At 37.1% G+C, this 23,890-nt stretch overlaps 1 protein-coding gene across 1 annotated transcript in view; it reads right to left on the bottom strand.

Moving 5' to 3' along the window:
• LOC137293974 (BTB/POZ domain-containing protein 7-like) overlaps positions 1-23,741 on the bottom strand; it is a 35,354-nt gene extending 11,613 nt beyond the window's left edge. Inside the window, exons 1-2 of the mRNA XM_067824877.1 lie at positions 23,638-23,741; positions 4,444-5,635 (exon numbers count right to left, since the gene is read on the bottom strand). Coding sequence (XP_067680978.1) covers positions 4,444-5,590 — 1,147 coding nt within the window. The 5' untranslated portion in view covers positions 5,591-5,635; positions 23,638-23,741. The remainder of the gene's footprint in view (positions 1-4,443; positions 5,636-23,637) is intronic.
• Between the last annotated feature and the right edge of the window lie 149 nt (positions 23,742-23,890).

A 23,890-nucleotide genomic window follows, 5' to 3' on the forward strand; every position in this document is an offset into this window, starting at 1 on the left:
GTGATGTTTTTAGTCGCCTGTATCAACTCTCCTTCGATCAGCACATCATACCAGACACCGAAGATGACGACATCATAACACCAGATTTGGTCAGAAACCAGTTCATAAAGCTAAACATCAGGAAAGCATCAGGACCAGATGGACTGGATGGAATCATTCTTAAACAGTGTTGTGACCAGCTCTGTGATGTTTTTAGTCGCCTGTATCAACTCTCCTTCGATCAGCACATCATACCAGACACCGAAGATGACGACATCATAACACCAGATTTGGTCAGAAACCAGTTCATAAAGCTAAACATCAGGAAAGCATCAGGACCAGATGGACTGGATGGAATCATTCTTAAACAGTGTTGTGACCAGCTCTGTGATGTTTTTAGTCGCCTGTATCAACTCTCCTTCGATCAGCACATCATACCAGAAATATGGAAAACGTCTAAAATAATCCCAGTACCAAAGAAAACAAACCCTTCTGTGTTGAATGACTTTAGACCGGTTGTCTTAACGTCTATAGCTATGAAGTGCTTCGAGAGGATCGTGCTAAATATTCTGATGTGTAATGTTGGTCACCTTCTTGACCCTCTCCAATTTGCATACAGAGCACAGCGGGGTGTCGAAGATGCCAAAGTTGTTATTTTAAACAGTATTTACAAACATTTGGAAATTCCAAAATCTTATGTTAGACTACTTTTTATCGATTTTTCATCTGCCTTTAACACAATTCAACCTCACATTTTAATGCAAAAACTTTTATCTATGAAAGTGAACAAGAATCTTCTTCTCTGGATTGAACAGTTTCTGATCGCGCGACCGCAATTTGTGCACGTGAAGCAAGCAGATTTGTCAGTTGTGCACACTAAAACTGGGGCACCCCAGGGCTGTGTCATCTTGCCCGTGCTTTTCATTCTCTATACTAATGACTGTGTAAGCCGCAACCCTGATTGTCTGACTGTCAAATTGTCTGATGACGCGGCTTTGGTTGGTCTGATTAGAGACACAGAAGCCCACTACAGAAAAGACTTTGTTCAGTGGTGTGACGATAATTACCTTCAGCTAAATGTTTTGAAAACAAAAGAACTCATCATTGATTTTAGAAGCAAGAAAACTGACATTACTCCTGTTGAAATTAAAAATGAAAATGTTGAAATTGTTACACACTACAAATACCTTGGTACTATTATTGACGACAAACTTCAGTGGGGCCCAAATACTGATTTCATTTTCAAGAAGTGCCAACAAAGATTACATTTTATGCGTAAATTGAGATCTTTTAATGTTAGCCAAAAAGTAATGGTGTTGTTTTATCGTTGTTTTGTTGAGAGTATTTTAACCTTTTCAATTCAGTGTTGGTACGGTTCTCTTAATCTCAAAAGCAAATCTCATCTTAACAAAATTGTTCTTATGGCAACCAAGATTTCTGGAATTTCTGTTTCATCTTTACAATCCCTCTTTAATGATCGTGCTGTTAATCTCGCTGAAAGAATTTTATCAGATTCAAAGTCACATGTTATTCCAAGAATACAATCTTTTACCTTCAGGCCGGCGTTACCAAATGCCCCGTTTTAAAACTAAAAGAGTTCAAAATTCTTTTATTCCATCAAGTATCCGCCTTTTAAATGACTGTTGACTGTCAGTCTTTGTCGTCGTTTTACGTATCCTAATCTTTATGTAGTTATTTATGTTTTAACAATCTCATATGTGTTCACTTTCAAATGTAAAAAGAATTCCCCTCGGGGTGATAACGTATTGTCATTGTCATCATTGTCATCATTATTGGCTAACTAAATAACTTTTTTAAAAGAATGCTGCACATTATGCAATTAGTTGCCAGGTGTGCTATCTTGGGTGACCAATGAGACTATACAGCGATGTGAAAAACCTGAAACGATACATCACGTTTTTGTATATTAGACTGTTAAAAGTCACATCACATGGCAAATCTGCAGAAGAATTATAAACCACTCGTTTTTGTGGATAATGCTGGATACATTCCTTGAACAAGGTAATAGCATGACATTGCTCCTATAAATTAAATTTGTTTTAATTTCAATATTTTCATTTTGTTTTTATTAGATGTCATAGCTTTCAACAGAATCATTGTTTGCGTCGTGAAGTGTAATGATACACATGACACACACTAGGGCGTGCGTGCGAATTATGATTCATATAGGCAAATAATATAATGTCTAGATATTACATTCCTGTTATACATTCGCAGATTGCTTCTTTTTATTATGTTTCAAAATGCATACAAGTATGATTATAAAGTAATTAGGATTATGAGACCAAGTATAAAGACGTACATTGACAAGTGTCTACATACTGGTGAGTGAACGTTTACAAACCAAGTAAATTTAGCTAGTGAAGAAATTTACCATGCAGTATTTTCACTTCGACCCTGACCTCGCTTATGTTACAGGTTGTATCATGCAAACTCCTTTTGGTCACGATTTAAATACATATTTAACTACTAGTAGAAAGTAGTTTTGCTTTTCTAACTTGATGACACAACAATCTCATTAATTCAAATGGACTCTAGTGTGTGACTTCACGATTTTCAAAAAAGACAGCGCCCTGTCTGAGGATGAATGCTATTTACGTTTGTTTTCACCGATTTACAAAATCAAAATTACTTTCTGCTGGTTGTTAATATGTATTTTATTGATGGACAGCATGGTTTTGCATGACATTGCTTACAACATTACAATTTCACTCTTGGAAGCGAGGCGGGGGTCAAAATATTACTTACGATAATATTGTCACTTCGACCACAAGCTCGCTTCCGAGGAAGAAATCGTTATGTTCATGCAAATCCTTTTGATCAGCAATGTGTAGTAAGTAGTCTTGATTTTATAAACTCGATGAAACTTAAGTCCATTTTCTTTCTTGGAGTGGTAGGGGGCAATTTATGATTTAGTACATACACAGGCTTCCACAATGCTCGCTTCGTACACACAAACAACCCAATTAAGCACAAACTATGGGGTCCGATGGAAATCTGTGCATAGTGACACCATCACCCAAACCCAAGGAACAACTGATGGCAACACAACAATTCGAGCTTCCAACACATTTTCTATACAACTAACTGAAAATCATTCCTTCTATGACATCACTGCAGGGCTCTGGCGACAGAGTTACGTAACCTGTCTGTGATTTCATTTGCGGGCAAGAGAGAAGCAGACGACTTTTTAGCAACTTTTAAGCACTTGGTATTAATTAACCACAATTTTTCTTTTTTAAAAAAAATGGTGTCCCGTTTATGACTAACCAGAAGTTTTTCATATGCAGTGGTAAAAAGAGAACCAAAAAATTGAGTTTATTCGTTCTTAAAAAGGTACTATTTACATACATTCAAAGACTAAGGATTAGTTAACCCAACACATTTTTCTAAAGCTTCTTAATCAAGCAGTACTTAATAACTAATGTACGCAGGAACAATGGCATGACGACACATGGCCTCTTTGACCTTTACACCAAGAACATGTGGAAATGGAGATGAGCAGTAGGTCATGGGTATCAGTTTGTCTTTAACCTGTGCTTAAAATTGGCACATACAGTTGACTCATCAAGCTATTGCCATTCTTCTACTACAGGCTAAGGGTGACCACTTTTATTTCTGTTACTGTCTGTCAAGATGACCTCTTGTTTCTGCTATTACTGGTCAAGGTGACCTTTTGTTTTTGCTATTGCTGGTCAGGGTGACCTCTTGTTTCTGCTACTGCTAGTCAAAGTGGCCTTTTGTTTCTTGCTATTGCTGGTCAAGGTGGGATTTTGGTTTTTTGCTATTGCTGGTCAAAGTGGGATTATGTTTACGTTATTGCTGGTCAAGGTGACCTCTTGTTTTTAGCCATCGGAGGGATTTTGTTTTTGATATTGCTGGTCAAGGAGGGATTTTGTTTTTACTACTGCTTGTCAGGGTGACCTCTTGTTTTTGCTATTGCTGGTCAAGGAGGGATTTTATTTTTCCTATTGCTAGTCTGGGTGGCTTCTTATTTTTACTACTGCTTGTCAGGGTGACCTCTTGTTTTTGCTATTGCCTGTCAGGGTGACCGCTTGTTTTTACTATTGCTAGTCAGGGTGACCTGTTGTTTTTACTATTGCTTGTCAGGGTGACCTGTTGTTTTTACTACTGCTTGTCAGGTTGACCTGTTGTTTTTACTATTGCTTGTCAGGGTGACCTGTTGTTTTTGCTATTGCTGGTCTAGGTGACCTCATGTTTTTGCTATTGCTGGTCAAGGTGGGCTTTTCTTTTCACTACTGCTGACAATGATTCTGTATAACCAGCTTCTGTTATCATGAAATGATATGTAGATACACCATACCTTTAATTTTATTTTATGGATATGTATAAACTTACCTCCAAGAATTTTGAGAAGTCTTTCATCATGTCAATATAGTTAGATACTCCTCACACTAATGATATTATCATGCTTATACTCACCCTGAGACAGCACAGGGAAGTCAAGGAACTGTCCTATCTGGTAGATCTCCATTGCTTCGTCCACTATGGTCATCTGACATCGCCCACTAGACACCATGGCCTGGACCTCACTGAGACTGCACATGCTGGAACTACCTCGCACAATACATGACAAGTCCACTGTGTCCTGGTACACTGCATTTAGCAGAACCCTTGCATACCGCCGCGAGATCACAGACTCGTCTAATACTATCCTAGATGGGGTATGTAGAGCTCGTTCTGTCAGTTCCTCACCAGATCGAGCTCGTCTGATGATCAAGTTCCTGAAAAATGGAGACCTTGCTGCCAAGATGGCTTTGTGGCAAGGGAACTCCAACTTTGAAGTCCGGTTAGAACAATGCATAGATTGTGAGGCCTCAGCCAGGCTGGCTCCAAGCATTTCAGCCTGGTCATTCTCAGAGGAAAAGACTAACACAGCATCACTGTTTTCACTGTTGTCCAGCAGCACCTTTAGATCATGTTCTAGCTGATTCGGTATCCCAAACTCCTCCGCAAGTTGTGGCAGGATCTCATTTGTCTCTATACTCAGTTCTTGTGTGTTTAGTTCGTCTGTGTAGAGATACCGCAACAAAGCTGAAAACAAATGAATATCCACTCTTGGTGTTTTCAGCTTTACCAGTACTGATGCACCATAGTCTGGATGATGAGACAAAAGGTTCCTGAAAAATGGACTTCTCAATGACAGGATTGACCTGTGAGCTGGAAAACAGGCTCCACGATATATCAAATCCACATCAGTACAAAATTTGTATTCATACAGTGTTGCCAGGTCCTGACGTAGGGTATGGGCAATGGGTCGAGCAAGACTTGCAGCTGCTGCCAACTCCTTCAATGCTGCAAGAGCCTCGTACTCATGAACCAACGCACTTATATCACGAACATGCCATGTGGAGATTAATTCTCGTAATGCCTTGCCATAATCCAATGATCGACTGTGCCGTCGGGCTCGTATTAGCTTCTTACGAAGTGTGGCAAATTTGGATGCTTTTTTCTTCTTGTCGCGTGCACTAAGTTCACCGTCCGACACAACATAGGCCTGAGAGAGGCGGGCAAATGCAGACCTCGCTGAAGCCTGTGTCCTCTCAGGTAGGGAGGAGTTAGCTCCCATTGTCTACAGTTCGTGCCAGTCACAGCTCACTGTCATCGTCAACACCTGAAACACAGAAACAACAATATGAGCACTGAGCACTACCTAACTTACCACAAGCCCATGTTTCCTGGTTAAATCCTGCCTCTTAATATAGCACACGTAACTAAGTAGCAGTGATGTCAACACTAACTGAGGTTTTGAGGATTTGGTGTAAAAAAAAGTTGTAATCCTAACAGCACCTTATGCTTGTTTACACTTTCTGATTTTGCTAGGCCTATGGATGTTTATGTAACATGCATTGATGCAAGCAATATAGGAAGTTGTAAACATCAAAGTACAGAAAAAAAATGGCTTGGCATTTGAATGGTTTGATATGAACATCCCTCAATGAATTGAAAATCAAAGTTATCCGAACAAGACTAACAAGAACATTTACTCAAACTTGTGTGTTCCTCATCTGCAAGGTTTCAGAAACACTTATTGCAAGTGTCTTGGCAACACATGTGAAAGCTCAAAAAAACATATGATATCTGTTATATACAAACACAAATGTGCTGTTCCAACATGTTCAAGTTCACAAGAAATGTGGCTGCATGTGTAAGTTCCCTGTTGAATGCTTGATGTGACAGGTGCTTCAACAACTTCCTCTTCATTACATTTCCTGCATAAAAATTATTCAGGATACAAAACACTAAACATACTATCTGGGGTCAAAACAGGCACAACAGCATAATCTTTGGCTCATAAGTGTCATCATTATGCAACAAATGATGGACACCTATGTAGGTATCCAAACTTTGAGAATGTCATTGATCAGCCTGAATCAACACAATATTAAAACAGAACACCCATACAACAACTGTTATACAAAAACCTATTTCAGGTCTTATGAATCAAATACATCACTGTAACAATTACGGACCATCATTATGTGGAAATACATGCAGCGAACTCGTTAGATGCCATTCATTTCAGTTAATACAGAGATATAATCCCATATGTCCTGTCATGTCTAATCAGTACGTTATGAATAGCAGCATTATTCAAGCTGAAATTCCAATCAGTATACCCTAGCACATAACATAACCTTCCTCTCAAACCAGACATTAACCAAATAACAGTTTATTATTGCAATGCACTGCAGTTTTCCTTCTGAAATTTGACAAGTCTATCCAAATTTCCTGACCCAATAAATTCCTATGGTTGCCTGCATGATAACAACAGTGACATGGGCAGAGAACGGGGCGACGTATACTCAGTGCATGCCTTGGCTAGCACATGTTTGATGATCGTCTCGTGTCAACATCACCTGGAGACAATCAAACACTGCGCTACACAAGCCTCCTGAATCCTCTGCCAATAACACTGACCACATTAACATGAACAATCCCAAAACGTAACCCTTACTGTACCAGCAGCACATCATACCCACAAGCCCATAGCACTCACATGTATCAGATTCAAAACTTCTCCACGTTTCTGGACACCTCTAAGGCAAAGTCTAACATACAGCAACTGGATATCAATACACAAACCTTTTAAAAAATATTGAAACTTTTAAAATTATCCCATTGAAAACAAATCAAAAGACATTCTCAGCAATCATGATTATCATCATTGTGCAAAATGAAACAGGGATCTTCGGTCCTTTAAGTCTTCACTGGCAGTTGAATCTAGGGACCACTGTAATCTTTCAAGCATGCTAACATTTTGAATAAAGGCCACTGAAATGCATGCTTAATCATGAAAACTGCATCATACACTTGTCTCTAAACCTGGCTGTTTTATAAACATGCCCAGAGTAGTGTCATAAATTCTCTTGTGAAAACCTACTTGTTTCCTCTCCAAACGCATGTCACCATGACTTCCTGTAGTAGCCCATGAGAACCGTGCATGTCTCCAGTTAAGAGCAAACAAAAGTGTCGGGACATCCAGGCTATTGACTAGGAAGTGATGTATCTTAATTGTAATGAAGATTTATGACTTTAAAAAGTGACATCATGCTATTCTGATCCATGTTCAAAATCTTTGCCATATTTCTTCACAACAAATGACTTCCAGGTATTAATTAATATAGTGAAAATAACAATCATATCATCACGACAATATTATGGAATAAGAATCATTTAAGATAATCAACACGACAAGGGAAAGCATTAGTCAACACTCTACCCCTTACTCAACAACATTCCAGCCATGTGACACAGTCTGTCAACTATCAAGTCTGGGTCGGACAGCCAGTGATGGATATCATGAGCATCAAGCAGTCAATCACCACTGGAGACAAAAATGGGTTGTTGATGATAAATCCAAACCCAGATTTTCTCAGGAACACTCTGGATTGTAAAATGTTATAGTCTGTGTTTCATGGCACTTAGCAACATTCCTATAGTGACATTATTTGATATCAGCATCATTAGCTGCAAGTGATTCACTGTGAACAATTAAATCTGGAGCAGACAATGGTTGATAACATGAGCAATGAACGATGACATATATGTACAATTACATGCAACTACGTCACTAAACCTGACAGGGTGGCCAAAGCATGCACTCATCATACCAGAGATTCGGGTTCAATTCCCCACATGGGTAGAACGCATGAAGCCCATTTCAGGTGTCTTCCACCATGATATTCCTGGAATATTGCTAAAAAAAACCTAACTCACTAACTATGGCTACCCATTCAATCCAGCTCCTTACCAACATAAATTAAGATATGTATTCAAAAGTGAAATGCCCATTGGGTCCATTTACCTAGTCACTAAATACTCCTCACAAGCTATACAAATAAGACATTAGGGACTAACTTATAAATGATGACGTGGCAGTGAAAGGGTTAAGACAACTGTTGCCAAAAAAGGTTAGGCAACTCATTGACCAGCTCATCAGCCTCATGCTGTCATTCTACATTGATCAGGTCAATATTATACAATGTACACGCTCCATTATGCATAGACAGAATTCATGCTAATAAGCCAATCAACAGTATTTGTCCTAACTGCAGCTGTAAAGTGTCACATTTGACCTTTGTTGTTAACTTGTTTCAAAATATTTTTTCACTTTTCCTCACTCTAATGATGTATATGTTTCAGCAAGACCAGCATCTGATTCTATAAATGACTACTGACTCCACATTGTGGAAACACTGATAACATTCAGTTCTACCTGTGAGATCAGACTTGTAACAATTTGTAATAATAGACAATTTCACAGTGAAGGGAAGATCATAATAAAGAGTCTAGCTGTTACAGTTATGTATACGTAGAGATTATCATCTTTAAGTTTTCAAGTAAAACATCATTTTATCAACACTGATACTTAGTGTATTATGTTTCAACATAATATAAATCACATCATGAAATATTCACACATTAACACACACTATAATATAATACCCTTTACAGATAACATATATAAGGGGGTGGTAGGGTAGCCTAGTGGTTAAAGCGGTCGCTCCTCATGCTGAAGACGTGGGTGCGATTGTCCACATGGGTACAATGTGTGATGCCCATTTCTTGAGTTCCCTGCCATAATAGTGCTGTTACATTGATAAAAACAGTGCAAAACCATACTCACTCACTCACATGGATAACATGAACTGAACACTGATTAACAATCAACAAACACAACTGACAGGCCATCCTGAATGGCTTCAGTGAGCAAATACCACAGTGACCACTGTCTAAGGTCATTACTCTACTTGACCCGTGAAGGTCCCGGGGTAGAATAGGCCTTCAGCAACCCATGCTTGCCATAAAAGGCGACTCAGCTTGTCGTAAGAGGCGACTAACGGGATCGGGTGGTCAGGCTCGCTGACTTGGTTGACGCGTGTCATCGGTTCCCAATTGCGCAGATCGATGCTCATGTTGTTGATCACTGGATTGTCTGGTCCAGACTCGATTATTTACCGACCGCCGCCATATAGCTGTAATATTGCTGAGTGCGGCGTAAAACTAAACTCACTCACTCACTCATTACTGTACTTCATAGGAATACAACCATTACCCTGTGCACAGTATGGACACCAGTGTATACTGGTCATCATCAACAGGAACTGGTGTATACTGCATGTACAAAACACTTATACACTCACTTCTTCATGTTGTGATATACAAAAGGAATAAGTGGGCAACTGCTACCAAGCTTGATACTCTGATCACAACATGATCAGTTATCAATGTTACCATATATTTCTTTGACTAGATTTTATTGCTGTGGTATCTAAACAAGTAATGTGTCAATCGAACCATCTCACTTGTGTCAATATTTATCGATGGAGACTAATTAATATTCTTAAAAAATGAAAAATGAAAATTAACTTCAGACAGTATATTTCTTATTGTTCTGTTTATTAAATCAAAACATCAACAATTGATGCAGTTTCCTGACTTGAACAACTGCAATGTACATAACTTACTCACATGCATGCCTCAACAAGACCTGTCCTCAATCATCTTACGTATTGTTATTGCCCCCATGATTTTTCAGGAATACAATCAATTACTAATTGATCACTGAGCTGTGATTATCAATCTGCATTTTGTTAGTGGTAACCAGCATGACTGATTTATTACCTTGACTGTTCTACAAAAAACTGGCAAGCATTAACTGAAGACCTTTTCAGCTACATTTCCTCGTGTGATCACAACAAATATTTTAATAGATAGGGAAGGACATTAGCAACACTGCAATGTTATCAGTGAAACTACTCCAAAGTCCTTGTCTTTGCCATTCTGATAACGCCTCTTCTAAGGAGTGATCTCTTTTCTGAGCCCAATCCTTCTTTCATCATTCGCTAATACAAACTGTCTGCACTAAACATTTGACTTAAGTATTCACCTAGTATTCTTTCTAACACGTTCTTTCTACATCAGAACTGCTACAAGATATTTTTACAAATCCAACCGAACATATACACATTGAGTTTCAACACTTAATGCAGAAAAAGGACAGTACCTGAGTGAGCGTGTGAGTGAGTGAGTGAGTGAGTTAAGATTTACACTGCTTTTAAAATCCAGCAGTATCATGACTGACACCAGAAACAGGCTTTTACAAGGAGGGAAACCTTTCAAAACTTCCCACTAGACCCACTAATTGAATTGATCAATCTGAAATAAAGTCTACATAAATTCACAGATTTTAGTGGAAACTGACATAAGTGCAACATAGAAAGTTTTGATAAGAGTGTTGGTTTGGCCCAAAACAGATTTGAACAGTTTTCCTGCCTAATGTTGGAGGAAAGTCCAAAGTAACAAAGGAGTTCACCACTTTGGTAAAACCCATGAGCTTGGCTATGGTGCTACCCAACCAGGAAACAAAGTCTGAAGGAAACAAGATACAACCCCACAATCATAAATTTCTTGCACAATAACTTGCACAGTATATTGAAGTGTTTTAATCTATACAATCCATGCTGCCAAATATGATATGGTGACACACATGGCTACTTGGCAGGAACTGCTGTACCAATTATACATCCATATCAAAACCAAGCATTTAGTGCTGCAGGAGCTGCCAGCTCCAGATGTTCTGGAATGGCAGATGTGTATCTAGTCAAGAAATGTAACACTCCAGATTAAAATTCTTGGACTGCTGCAGTTTTGCCTTTTTATCTGATATAAGCTGACTCTGGATCTTCTCCTTATCAGTAGATGGAAGAACCCAAATCCTTACCCTTGCAATCTGAAAGATGGACTTCATGCTCAAAAAGCAAGTGTTTTTGATTTCCCCATGTTTACTCTGTGGGGTTAAGAGGATGGGAGAGGTTGTGCAAGGGACATGTGAAGAAACTGAAAGATTCTGTCTGATCATCAATTCATTGACATATGGTTTCCATGGAAACAAATCTTACACATCATTAGATGAAAGGAAGGGGGAAAGTAGTCTAAATGTTTGAGGAAGTCTATCTTTTCACACTTATCAAGTGAGGGCATAATTGCTTCTCTGAAATGAAATAACCTTGTTCAACTTCAATAGAACTATTCAATTTTCTTCTGTAAACACTGAATTATAGTTATAAGGCAGTAACATTTCAGCAAAAAAATGAAAACAGCTGGTCAACTTTCAACAGCATTAAGTGTGTCTGCTTGTCAGCTAATCATTTCTAAAGGGCATGAGAGCTATGATTCGATCCACAATAGTGACATAGTATCCTTTAATATGTGAATTCAATTCATTATTTCCAATCACTGATATAGGACGTTCACCAGTTATTTAGTAAACATGTTTCTGCTTCATATCCGTTATTTCCAAAATCGCAGTAAATATTATTAACTTAATATTTATTAATAGGAAATATAGCCAGGCAGGATATTAGTCAACATTCTCAAATATTTAGTGGGACACTTAAATGGTCATTTGTCTCTATAAATGATAGATAAGCAAACAGCATCATTAAAACATTTTTAATAACTAATCATGTTATTGTTCCACTCAAAATACTGAATGAGGGTTTTACCTCAACTCACAAAAAATGCAGGTTCCAGGGACCCCTAATTATCAGTTTTAAGAGTCCTTGCAGGACAAAACACTTAAAAAAGTCCTCTATGTGTTGTGGGTAGTGAATAATATAATGTGTCCCTTAGACTAACGCTTACCAGTAGTTTCTGAATATACATATCATGGACAGTCACAAACAAACCCATTTAAATTGATAAGGAGCACCAGAAGACCAGAGATTCCGACCTGAGGAAGTCTAGACATACTTCATTCAGGGATTTAGCAGTGCGGGGAGGGTTAGGCAGAAGGGAAAATAGTAAGGTTCAAGAACTGTGACACAGACTATGCATGTGCCCATTGCATAAAGCCCTGTTGAATCATACACAACCTGCTGCATTGTTAGTGTATTCATAATAATACATTCATATCTCTTCTCTTTATTCATGACAAGTATTAAGGATTTATACCTGCACTGGCATGCACAAGTGAGAAAACTAGTCCATAGCTCATTTTGGATTAGTGCCTGTTACTTGCCTCACATGCATGCAGCAGGGACTTTCTAACCCTGATCTTTTGCCAATATGAAGAAACATAACACAAAACCAAATCATGAAATACATGGCATAATGTATCACAGGAAACAATGCATTAGCCTTATATAACATCAGGACAGCTAACAGTAAATGTGAATTAGAGTAACACCACAACTTATCTTAAACTACGTCTTATGTGTAAGCACGTAAACATCATAGCCCTGTTTCCTGTCTTAAATAAAATGAGGATGGACTCAAAGGAAACATGTAAATGTACAGATTTCTACCATTTGCTTCACACAGAGAAATGTTTTCTTCCGAACAAACCATGATAAGGTATTATCACCATGTACTCAAATTATTTTAAAAAGCTAATTAGCTGAAGGTTATATGCACATTTTGGAAACCGTAAATTTCCTTTAATATAATAAACATTTATCTGTCTTTCTAGAATTTGCTCACACATTTCAAGCTTAAATGCTGCCATTACCCCATGATATTCAGCAAATTAAAAAAAAAAAAAATTAATCTTGAAACACAGCCTAATCAAACTCCAGAGAATAGTCAACTATCAGAGCCTGGATATGTAAGGTAACTAATAGAATCTTAAAATCAGTGACCATTCCCTCTCCACATGCAAAATCAATGACAATGTTGTCTTTCCAACATTTCAATTTCAACACAATTATGTTTCACGGGTCTAAAGCTTTGAAAGCCAGGAACGTTAAAACAAACCATTAACGTATGCAAAGTTTCTCTATGCTTAAATGAGTGTGATGAAGTAGTCACACATGCATTATTGGTAAAGATGAAAAACTCTTTCTACTTTCCTTTCCTGCAAATTTCCCCTCCCACCAATGCTACTCATCCTCTGATATCTCCTCTTCTCTTTTCTCTCGTTCATCTCCATAACTTACACTTCAGGGCACTCAGATAGAAGTTAAAACCCCATGTTTATGTCTCCAGAAAACCAGACAAGTGCCTTGTGTCTCTCTTTATATTAATGCCATGCTGGCAGCTCTCATTGAGTGGGCTTCAGTCAGCCGTTGCACTGCTACACAAACATAGCTTGCTAACAGACTGTGATACTTATTGATAACATCACTGTTCCAGTGTCTTGTAGGTCTGGCAGCGCCATTTTTTATGGGACATAATTTGATTAACAGACTGACTAGAAAAAATGAAACATGAGCATCAAGGTAGAAATCCCAGTTACTGTAATAAGCCATGTAAGCTGAAGTTGTAGCTGATAGATCAAGTACCCTTTGACAAAAGACACTAAAATATTTTTGAAAATGCTTTTAGTTTATTAGTACATTCTAGTTTTGATTCATTAGAAAATGTTATTTCATGTCAACTGCAAATTTTGTGTTTAAATTAAAACCTAAGTGCTCTGCTTCTTGACAAATAAACTAACATTCCAATAATATCTCATATGACAGAACATGAGAGTCAAGAAGATCATAACTCTAATGCTGAACATAAGACAATTAATTACATACATAATCCCTAGCATCAAATACTATAGAACAAAATCATGCCCCTTAAACTTAAAGTACTGTTATAAACACAACAGGAAGGACAGCAATTATGAAATATAATACATTCTCTTGCCTCCACTCAACCTGAGCAATGAGCATACTATATCAGTCCCTCCTAGATTCTGCAGCAAATTCTGTGGCAAATTTAAGCAAATTCTACACCCTACTTTTCAATATCCTGCAAAACATTCTGCAGCTAAAACATTTAGAAAAAACAACAAAAACATTATACAGACCTTCATCGTTCAATTCTCATACAGAGATGTAAAGTTAAGTCGACAGTACACATCACATTGTGAGTGACAAAGCACCCACACCTTTTTCTGTGTTTGAGAATTAAACACTTGCTGAAAGTTATTCCTCTCCTCCCAGTTGTAACTTTGATGCAGATGAATAACTTCTGGTTTCATGCAGACATTTTTATACCTAAAAGAAATCTTAAATAATTTCAATTTTCAAAATGATCGATTTTGAGAATGTAATTGCAGTGTCAAATTTATCTAATATTACTTGAAAAATACCTAAAATTTGCTTTATTAATAAACTATCTTTAATCATGATTATTTTGAAAATGTTGTCACAATAAATATGTCAGTCCTTTTTATGTGTAACCAACCCAACTTTTGACACTAGCTCTACTTTTTGTTTCGGCTGACAGTCAGTTTTCACCCAGTTTTTAAAATGAGCAAATTCCGTGGCAGAAAAGTGGCAAATTCTGCATGGATTCTGCATGCAAATGTGTTTTCCGCGGACCAGATGTTTCCTGCATGGCAAGGTAAATTCCGCGATTTTTTCTGCAACCATGGAATCGAGGAATCCAGGTGGGACTGCTATATATTCATACGCTAATATCTGCAGTGTCTAGTTCAGGAACATTGGAAAATACAACATACTTACCACAGTAACTTAAATTACATAATTTGTGGAAATAATCTCATTTTGGTCCTCTTTTATTCTTTGATAATATACACAAAAACATCTTCACATTGTCGTAATTTTCACAGGATATCATGGCTATGGGTAATATATCCATGAATCTACTCAGCAATATTTCAGCTACATGGCAGCTGTCTGGAAATTATTGAGTCTGGACCAAACAATCCAATGATCAACAGCATGAGCACTCATCTTTGCAACTGGAAAATAACCATGGCGACTCATGAGTTTTGCTCCTGTCTACAGAACGGTGAATTTGATGCATGACATTGTTGCATGCAGCCTTTCAGAACATCATCTCAGTTATATAACAACTGTGTCAAGTGGAGGACACAGTAAGGAAACAGCTTCAGTACATAAGCTTGAATTCTAACCTAATCTGTGAGCCAGCAGCCTCCTGCAAGTACATAATAACTGCCATGCAACCTATTAGTACGTGTCTCTATTGAAAATGATGCTGAAATGCAAAAGTGGTCTGAAGACAGAAACGTTAGACATTCTAGTTTACTTCAATCCACAACAGCAAGTTCATAATTATACCCATGAAGTGTGAATAGCAAACAAAACCTTGTCCTTTCATGCTTTCAACATACAGTATATACAAAACTGAACATCAGAATATGTTTAATTCTAAATGGAATAATATATCTGGTAACATGTTTACATACAGTTTCCTGAAATACGTTCCATCCAAAGCACACAACCAACCTGAGTTAACCATGGTGCGAGAATGGTACATGTTTAAAGGAGCAGTGAGACCAATGCTCCACTCACTGCCTGTATCCCTGCATATCTCCATCACAGCAGCTGGGACAATCGCTGTCATGATTATACACCGATACTTTGTATACAAAGGAATTCACTCTACATTGCTCTGTGATGAATTACTTTATCAGCATACTGAAGGACCTCAGTGCATGATTCAATATCTGAATTATTACTGTAGAAAATAATACTGTGTACATGCTGATCTGCTGGCTCTCATCACGCACTCATATTGATCTGAGCCATGGAAATATTATCACAATGGAAATACAGCAGCATTTTGTTATGGTTATGGAAACACAAATATAAATTTTTCATACTCTTTGCCAAAAATCACACAAAAAAACATTTTTCAAAAGCAAAATCATATAATTTAAATAAAAACAGAAGTATGAATCACTACAGCAACAAATATAAAGATTATGGTTATTTCTATCTTACCAGTTATAGTTGGAATAAAATGGTTAGTGTGAGAATGAAGCTGGATTAGCTACTGAGCTAGATCATGGAGATAGATAATCATTAACTAAATATTCATCTATTATTGATAAAAACTGAAAAAAGTACTTTTGAACAGAAATTCAAAAGATGCCAAAAAGAAATGAACATATTTCCCTTCACTGACAAGTGGTAACATATTTATGAACTGATTTACTATCAAATAATGTAATCTGAACTTAATTTAGGAGCAGCCCATGACAAACAACAAAAGAAAAACAACTTGAAGCAACAGGGATTAGAACCCATGGTAATAGTGTTCTAGGGTTTCATAGGGTGGGTAGCCAAGTGGTTAAAGCATTCGCTTCATGCCAGAAACCAAGGTTCTACATCCCACACGTGTACCATGTATGATATCCATGTCTGGTGTCCCCTACTATGATATAGTTGGAATATTGCTAAAAGCAGTGTGTCCATGGAAAACATCCCTGTAGAGTGAATTCTGAAGAAAACTGGACAACCTATACTCACTTTGAAGATTTCAGGATCTTCCATTATTATCATAACATCAAAATCAAGGAATACCTCCAGTTTAGAATGAAGTAACAGTCCATGAGGTAACCAACATTAGAAATCTTTACAAATTCTCTGAACCACAGCCAGGCATGCAGCAATCCTGTATTTTTTCATGCAGGCCAGACGTGTTGAAAAGCTTTATATTCAGATAGTATTGTGGGTTTTTCCAACTTTCATTTTCAAAATCATGTGTAAGCAAGGCGTTTTCTTTTGCAATGGTAGCTACACCTCTGACAATAGATCACAATTTGAAACTCAACATTAATACAACATTCCTAAAATAAACATGGTCCACATTCATAGAATATAACCTAAACTATTCAACACATGAATATATTTTGAAAAAAATGTTTCTTGATATCTACCTGTTTTAGACTGATCTTTTCAGGTATATCATCACCACCATCATAAAGGCTACAAGGAAACACCTTCAACACAGTAGATGACAATGGTCTGTTACAGTGTTACCGACAGCCACAAGAACCCCTGATAGCCTTGGTGAAGTGTAGTCTTATCATGGCCAAGCCATAACACATCTCACATCAATCTGCTAATGATAATGATAGGAATGCTGCTTCCAGATTATCACACCACAGTCATGCTTGTTACAACAGGTACTTACACAAGTTACAGACCTGGCTAGCTGATGTTATGTGTATGAACAAATCTGACACTAATGAACACGTATCTGGCTGTTCAAGACACATGGAATTTTTCATATTTCAATAAAATCAACACATCTTTCTTGCACAAAAATCACCTTCTCTCTAATCTAGTTTAGTCGTACACATATTCCTTTTCACAACATGTCATTTACAACAGTAGAAAGCATTTTTTTTATTTTTTTCCTCTTTACATGTCATAAATATTCAGCAAGGACACTGAACTACCATGATCACTATCTTATTGTCATGGGTATTCAATTATTCATTAACTAGGTTCACAGATATGCAGGCTGATGGCTTTGCCCAAACTTTAGGCAGAATGCATCAACACCAAAATTCTTATTTCAATAACCACAAAGCATTTTCAAAATCAATGGTACAAAACAAGTGGTCAAATACACGAGTTATGAAATCCTTATTCATTCTGTGTTTTAGATTTCACTGTACAAAGCAACTCTGAATATTCATGAAGAAGCTGAATTCAGAGATGAAATTTAATTCTAAACCGTTAACATAGAACCTTTGTTATAAGTAGAAATTGAAACCTCATATTTAAAAAATCCATCATGAAAGATCGACAGAAAGAACTAAAAATAATTTAAACTGTTTACAGAAAAACCTTGGTTCTAAAGTACAAATTGAAAATCCACATTTGAAAGAATCCCACAGAATAATCAACAGAAAGGCCTGAAAGGTTGACTTATTTAGTTTTAATAATACTTCAGTCTTACATTTAAAGAAAGAAGTCTTGTTGCAGCCAACATGACACATGTACAAGGATTACAACACTGCACGGAATGCAAACATAACAGTTTACCTGAATCCAGAAGTAACCACCAGCCCATGAACATATGCCTTGTCTAATGCAGAAACACTCTCAACACAATGGACAAAAAGTCAACCCTATAATTATCTTCACAGAATTTCGAGCTTCAAACCAGTACAAACTATACATGCATGTAAGCAGGTAGTTTTATAGAAAACATGAGATTTTATGTAAATTTCTCCAAAGCCTACAATGGTATGTACTTGGGGCCAGGTGAAAAACTACATAAACGAAAACCTTTTCCACTCGACATGGGCAAGTGGGTGCTGGGTATATGGGAACAGTCTCATGCTGTCATCCTCAACAAACAGGTGCTTATTACCATGTGAATATGCCCCGTATTGTCAGCATTGCTGGGGCCTCATTAAACTTGACTGAGGCTCTTCAAGCATGACAAATGCAGTGTCACCCCTTACTTATGTCTTACTGTAACTCAAGCCCACCATATACCTTGTATACATGGATGTCAATCTAAATAAACACACCATAATAACATACATGGAATATTATCATTCTAATATCATAAGGTTAAACTACTGGATACCAAACTAATGTTTTTCCTACAAAGCCCTTGTATGACTAACAGACATATGCTCAAGTTAGACTAGATACCATAACCATAAAAAAACCCAAAGATTAACTAGTCCCTATTGTCCCACAAAACACATTACAATGGGTGTACAACATGAAAGAGCAGTGAAAAGCCCATGAAAGGACAACTAAGAATCAGTGATGACATCATCTGTTTGCTAAAAGGGGAAACATGTCTTGCCATATTTTGCAACTGACATTCACACAATTTGTACAAAAAAATACATGTGTCCACTGAAATCGGTCCTTGCTTGTCATGTAGCCTTAATTCTGAATTTACGGGGTGATAAATGTGCTGAAGAGGTGTTAGTACTGGCAACTGGTCATATATTCATGCATAGGAACAAACCCACTTTAGTCATTAGTGCTCATCTTGACATGGTGGTCTATTATGTCCAATGAAATCCTCTCAAATCATATTTCTAATAATCCTAGTGCTATGTAAATAGGGATGTTAAATAAATTATAATGTCACATCAATGCATCAGTATATCACTGGTCTCGATGGCTGCATATATATAAAATTAATCACCATAGAAATGTGTACATATACTGGGATTACCTTTATGAAGGAGAAAATAAATTCAACATAAAGCGTTTAACAGATCAGACAAACTCTTGTGTAGCATTCAACTGATCATTTACAGACCTATTTAGATAAACTTCCAATCAGTGACACTATTTCTGAATCATAAAGAGATTGACAAAAAATGGGATTTTCAACCAGGATATACAAGAACTATTAGGTATGTCAAGGAAGTTTGAACAGAAAGTCATCATGAATCCAGTTCACAATTCATTCTACCTTGTTTGATCCTTGGCCTTGCATACAGTACTGAAAACAACACATTGCCAGTTGACTATCCTGAGAAGCATCATGGGTGTCACACAGAAGACTGATATAATGTTGGACAGTCTTCATTCATCATCAGCAACAACTCAAACTGCAGTTGCTTGTAATGCATTATAAGCTAGACAATCAAAGGATGTTTGCTGAATATGCCAATGGAAAATTTCCAAAGGGCATATAAGTAAATAAAGTTTCATACTGAACATTACGATGTAATGATTTCACAAATGTTCATTACAGATTCGTTTAATGTGAGCAAACACACCATGGTGTGTTACGATCAGACTCATTATTCTATGTGGACCTAACAGGCATGCCACAAGATCAATACCAAGCATGTTGATCCAGTGGGCAAAGTGGAGGGCATATCCCTGGTTAGAGACCCCTAGCCAGTGCCAAGGGCTGGCACACAAGGACTTGTGGCGTATTAAGTTGACCTGACTCACAAACCAAACAGTCTGTGCTCAACCTTGCACTGACCTCAGACCTGCCCATCATTTGCCTTATCATTTGTTTGCTTCAACAAACAGGTTCTGGCTTAAATTCTGTCTTCATCAATGTGAATTTTGAGCTAGTCTAACACTACATTCTATACTTTCAAGTTTCCATGGTCAAAGATGAAAAGGCAACTGCACCCACACTGCAATCAGGCAGTTAAATCCACGAGAGAGGAATTGTGGCACAGGCACCTCTGACTCAACATGTCATCACCAAACATGCAAAGATCATTGAAAAACAATCTGATAATAGATAAAGTGTGAATTCGAATACAGATTTTGCATACTGACAATTTTTACTGTGACTTAAAATGACATTTGTGTTTATTTGTTGAGTGGCAGCAGAACAAACATCAATATAAGACATTCCAAGAAGATCCTACAAGCATGGAACTAGGCAATTTTCGGCAATGTCTTTGAAAAACATTTTTTATTCTCTGTTCCTCTGTTACAAGTAAGTAATTCTGAAAAAACAATATACGTATTTTCTGCTGAGGAAAAAAAAAATTCACACAGTGTATTTCCTGGTTTCAAGCTGACACATCAGCTCAGTTAGTCTGATATGTCTAATTATAATAATAATTTCCAATAACGCTGGTATGTGTAATACAAACATGTTTCCCATAGTTACTTACGTCTATCAGTATGATAAGCACATGATTAAAGCATGCGTCAAATGTAATGTTATCACAATTAATTTAAGTACTTATAATTTAATCACAAGTAATTAAGGATTTATATCTTAAGCTCATCATAATACTATTGTCCATCAGAAGGGATTTCAGATAAGAATATGTAGACCTCGAGAAACCTGAGCTTGTGGAAAAAGAGGACTAAATAGATCAAGTGACCTGGCTCAGCAACTTGGATGATGGTATGTTGTATCCTATTTGGATCACAGGTGAACTGGCTGTTCCAGACTCCATTATTCACAAATTGCCATCATGTAACTAAAACACTGTTACGTGTGGCACAAAACAACAAACTAATTTAAATCATAATCCCAAACATGCTAAAGTGGCTTTTATTTTCCAGAAACAAGACCCTCATTAGAGCTTTTGTAATCTATCTTTAACATAATCATAATATTTATGCTGATATAAATGTACCCTAATTGTCCATTACCACACTAACCATGCACACAGTGGCAGAACTACCAATAACACATAAATCCTAAATATGTAGAGAGTTTACAACACATTAGTTATAACTAAATATAAATAGCATGAATATATTTATAAGCACAGCATGCGCTATCAACCTTTCCATGGGGCTGACATGATATGTGATAGCCTGGACAATCACTCACATTCTGACATTCTAGTCCCCACATAATCATGATAATTACTCCATGTGTGATTATGGCCAGCACATGGCACTGATGTACATTCAAACAGTTTATTGACATAGTCGTAGCTACACATTATGGCCAACTAGCTCTCTTTGCTTGGCCTCAAGACCTCTCCTGAGCATACACTAAGCAAGATATGAAATTATTCACAAACACTCAGTAATTATCCTGAACAGTACAGCACAGAGTATACAATTTCAAATTTTAGTTTAAGGGAGGTTCTGCTGTCTTAAAGGCCTTCTCAGTGTTCAGCATTAAGCAAGAAAGATGTGATTGACATAGCCTACTTACACAAAATGCATGATCTTTGGGAGCAAAGATTCAATAATGACTGGAGCAAACTCAGTAACTTTCGAGGATCCCTAGACCAAAATGAACATTATACAATATTTTTGCTGTAGTACAGATAAGGTAACTTTATAAGAGACATTTAAATCTTAAAACCAGAGGAAAATGGTGAATGTAAGTGAACTAGCTATGTGGTGTAAAAATGGATGGTTCTTGTCACATAATTATCATGATTATACTATGACAGAAACCCAAGGCACATGATTCAACTTCAAATAAGTGTTGTCAAAGTTCCAAAGTCTGTGTTAAGAATAGACTGTGACTTCTCCATTGGTGTCTGTTCAGAATTATTTGCTTCAATTTACCATATCATCATTTATCTTTACTGTTTGTTCAGAACATATTTCTAGTACTAGTTCTAATCACCTACAATGAACTTCAAACATGGATTCCAACAGGTATACTAATGAATGATTGAGTAAATATGGTTTTATCACTGTTTTTTTCAGCAAAGTTATGGCTGGCAACATGGAGTGTCTTCTTCACACATTTTACCCATAAGGGAAATCACTGATGATGAAATGCTTTACCTACTATGCTACACCCCCATATTACTGGTACTGATGCTGAAGGGGTCGTCGTCACCCAGGTACCTTTCTGTATACAGAACAGTACCCTAGCCAAAGCAAATGTTCAGAACAGTACCCTAGGACGATTCCATTCTGCATCGCGGTCAGCACTGAACTGGTTTCTCGAACGCATACTTTTATTCCTGCCTTTCAAACCAAGGGAAAAATTCAACATGGCAGTGCGTGTTCATTTGGAACAACAACATTCCTTCCATCAGCTGTCAGTTGTAAAATATCAGCTCCACAATCGATTGCATTAGATTTAGAATACAAGGCGATTAAATTGATTCTTGATGCTAAGAAAGCGCTTTATGTCAGTTTTTCAGAGTTGGCTTGGGAAAAGTGTACTCATCTTCCGTTTGGGGTACCGGGTACATTTCTGTACATTTGATTTGGCTAAGGTACATTTCTGTATCCAGAAAGGTACCTGGGGTACATTTCTGTAGTACCTGTGCTGACAACGACCTCTTCAGCGGTACTGATGATACATCATAGTTGTTAGAAAGTTACTACTACTCAGTAAACTCATAGCTCAAGCATTTTGAACCAAACTACACTTATATAATTATTATTTGTGTCACTGTAGACAAATCCTCATTCAAGTGACAAGAATTTTGTGTATGCCACTGATTTATTAATTGTGACATCAAGCTCAGTTATCATCATAACAATAATATTTGCAAATTCACTGTGTGTTAAAAATGAATCAACACATCATGGTCATCATGTACTGCACTAAATGAATGCAAATGCATTCAACTCGCCAAATATGGAAAAAAATATGGCATGAATATGATTATGAACTTTTGTGAATGATCATGATGATAATTCAACTTCAGTACATGCATCTGTATTCACACCGTTTGGGATCGTATTCCCCATAAATGTAAGACGTGTTTCATTACTAAAGAATTTCAAAAGCAACTCTGTACAATTTCTGTTCATACAAGCGTGTAAACCTAATCTTGGAAATGATTTACATCAATATGATTTCGATGTGACAGGCAAATTGTGTTTTCAGTCTGAAATTGTATCGTCAATACTCGAACAGAATAACCAGTATCGTCCCCTTCAATACATAAATAAACGCCTTGAAAGCGTACCATTACAACTGAATGTAATAAAAGACAATGCTTACCTATATATTCACATCGAGAGAAGATTGTTGCCGAAATCAAGACACATTCCAATCACAAATCAACTTTTCTTGACATATCCGCCATGACACTTTCCATCAAGTACATGGCTCCGCAGAAAACATCTTAGGAACATAAAACATTGCATATACAATACACTACAAAGTGCAGTGCCTATGTACTACAAACGTAAGATTATTATCTATCCTTGTATTAAATATTTATTTCTTTAATATCAAGTAGAAATGGAACATA

The sequence above is a fragment of the Haliotis asinina genome, chromosome 8, assembly GCF_037392515.1.
Source record: "Haliotis asinina isolate JCU_RB_2024 chromosome 8, JCU_Hal_asi_v2, whole genome shotgun sequence".
Lineage (NCBI taxonomy): Eukaryota > Metazoa > Mollusca > Gastropoda > Lepetellida > Haliotidae > Haliotis > Haliotis asinina.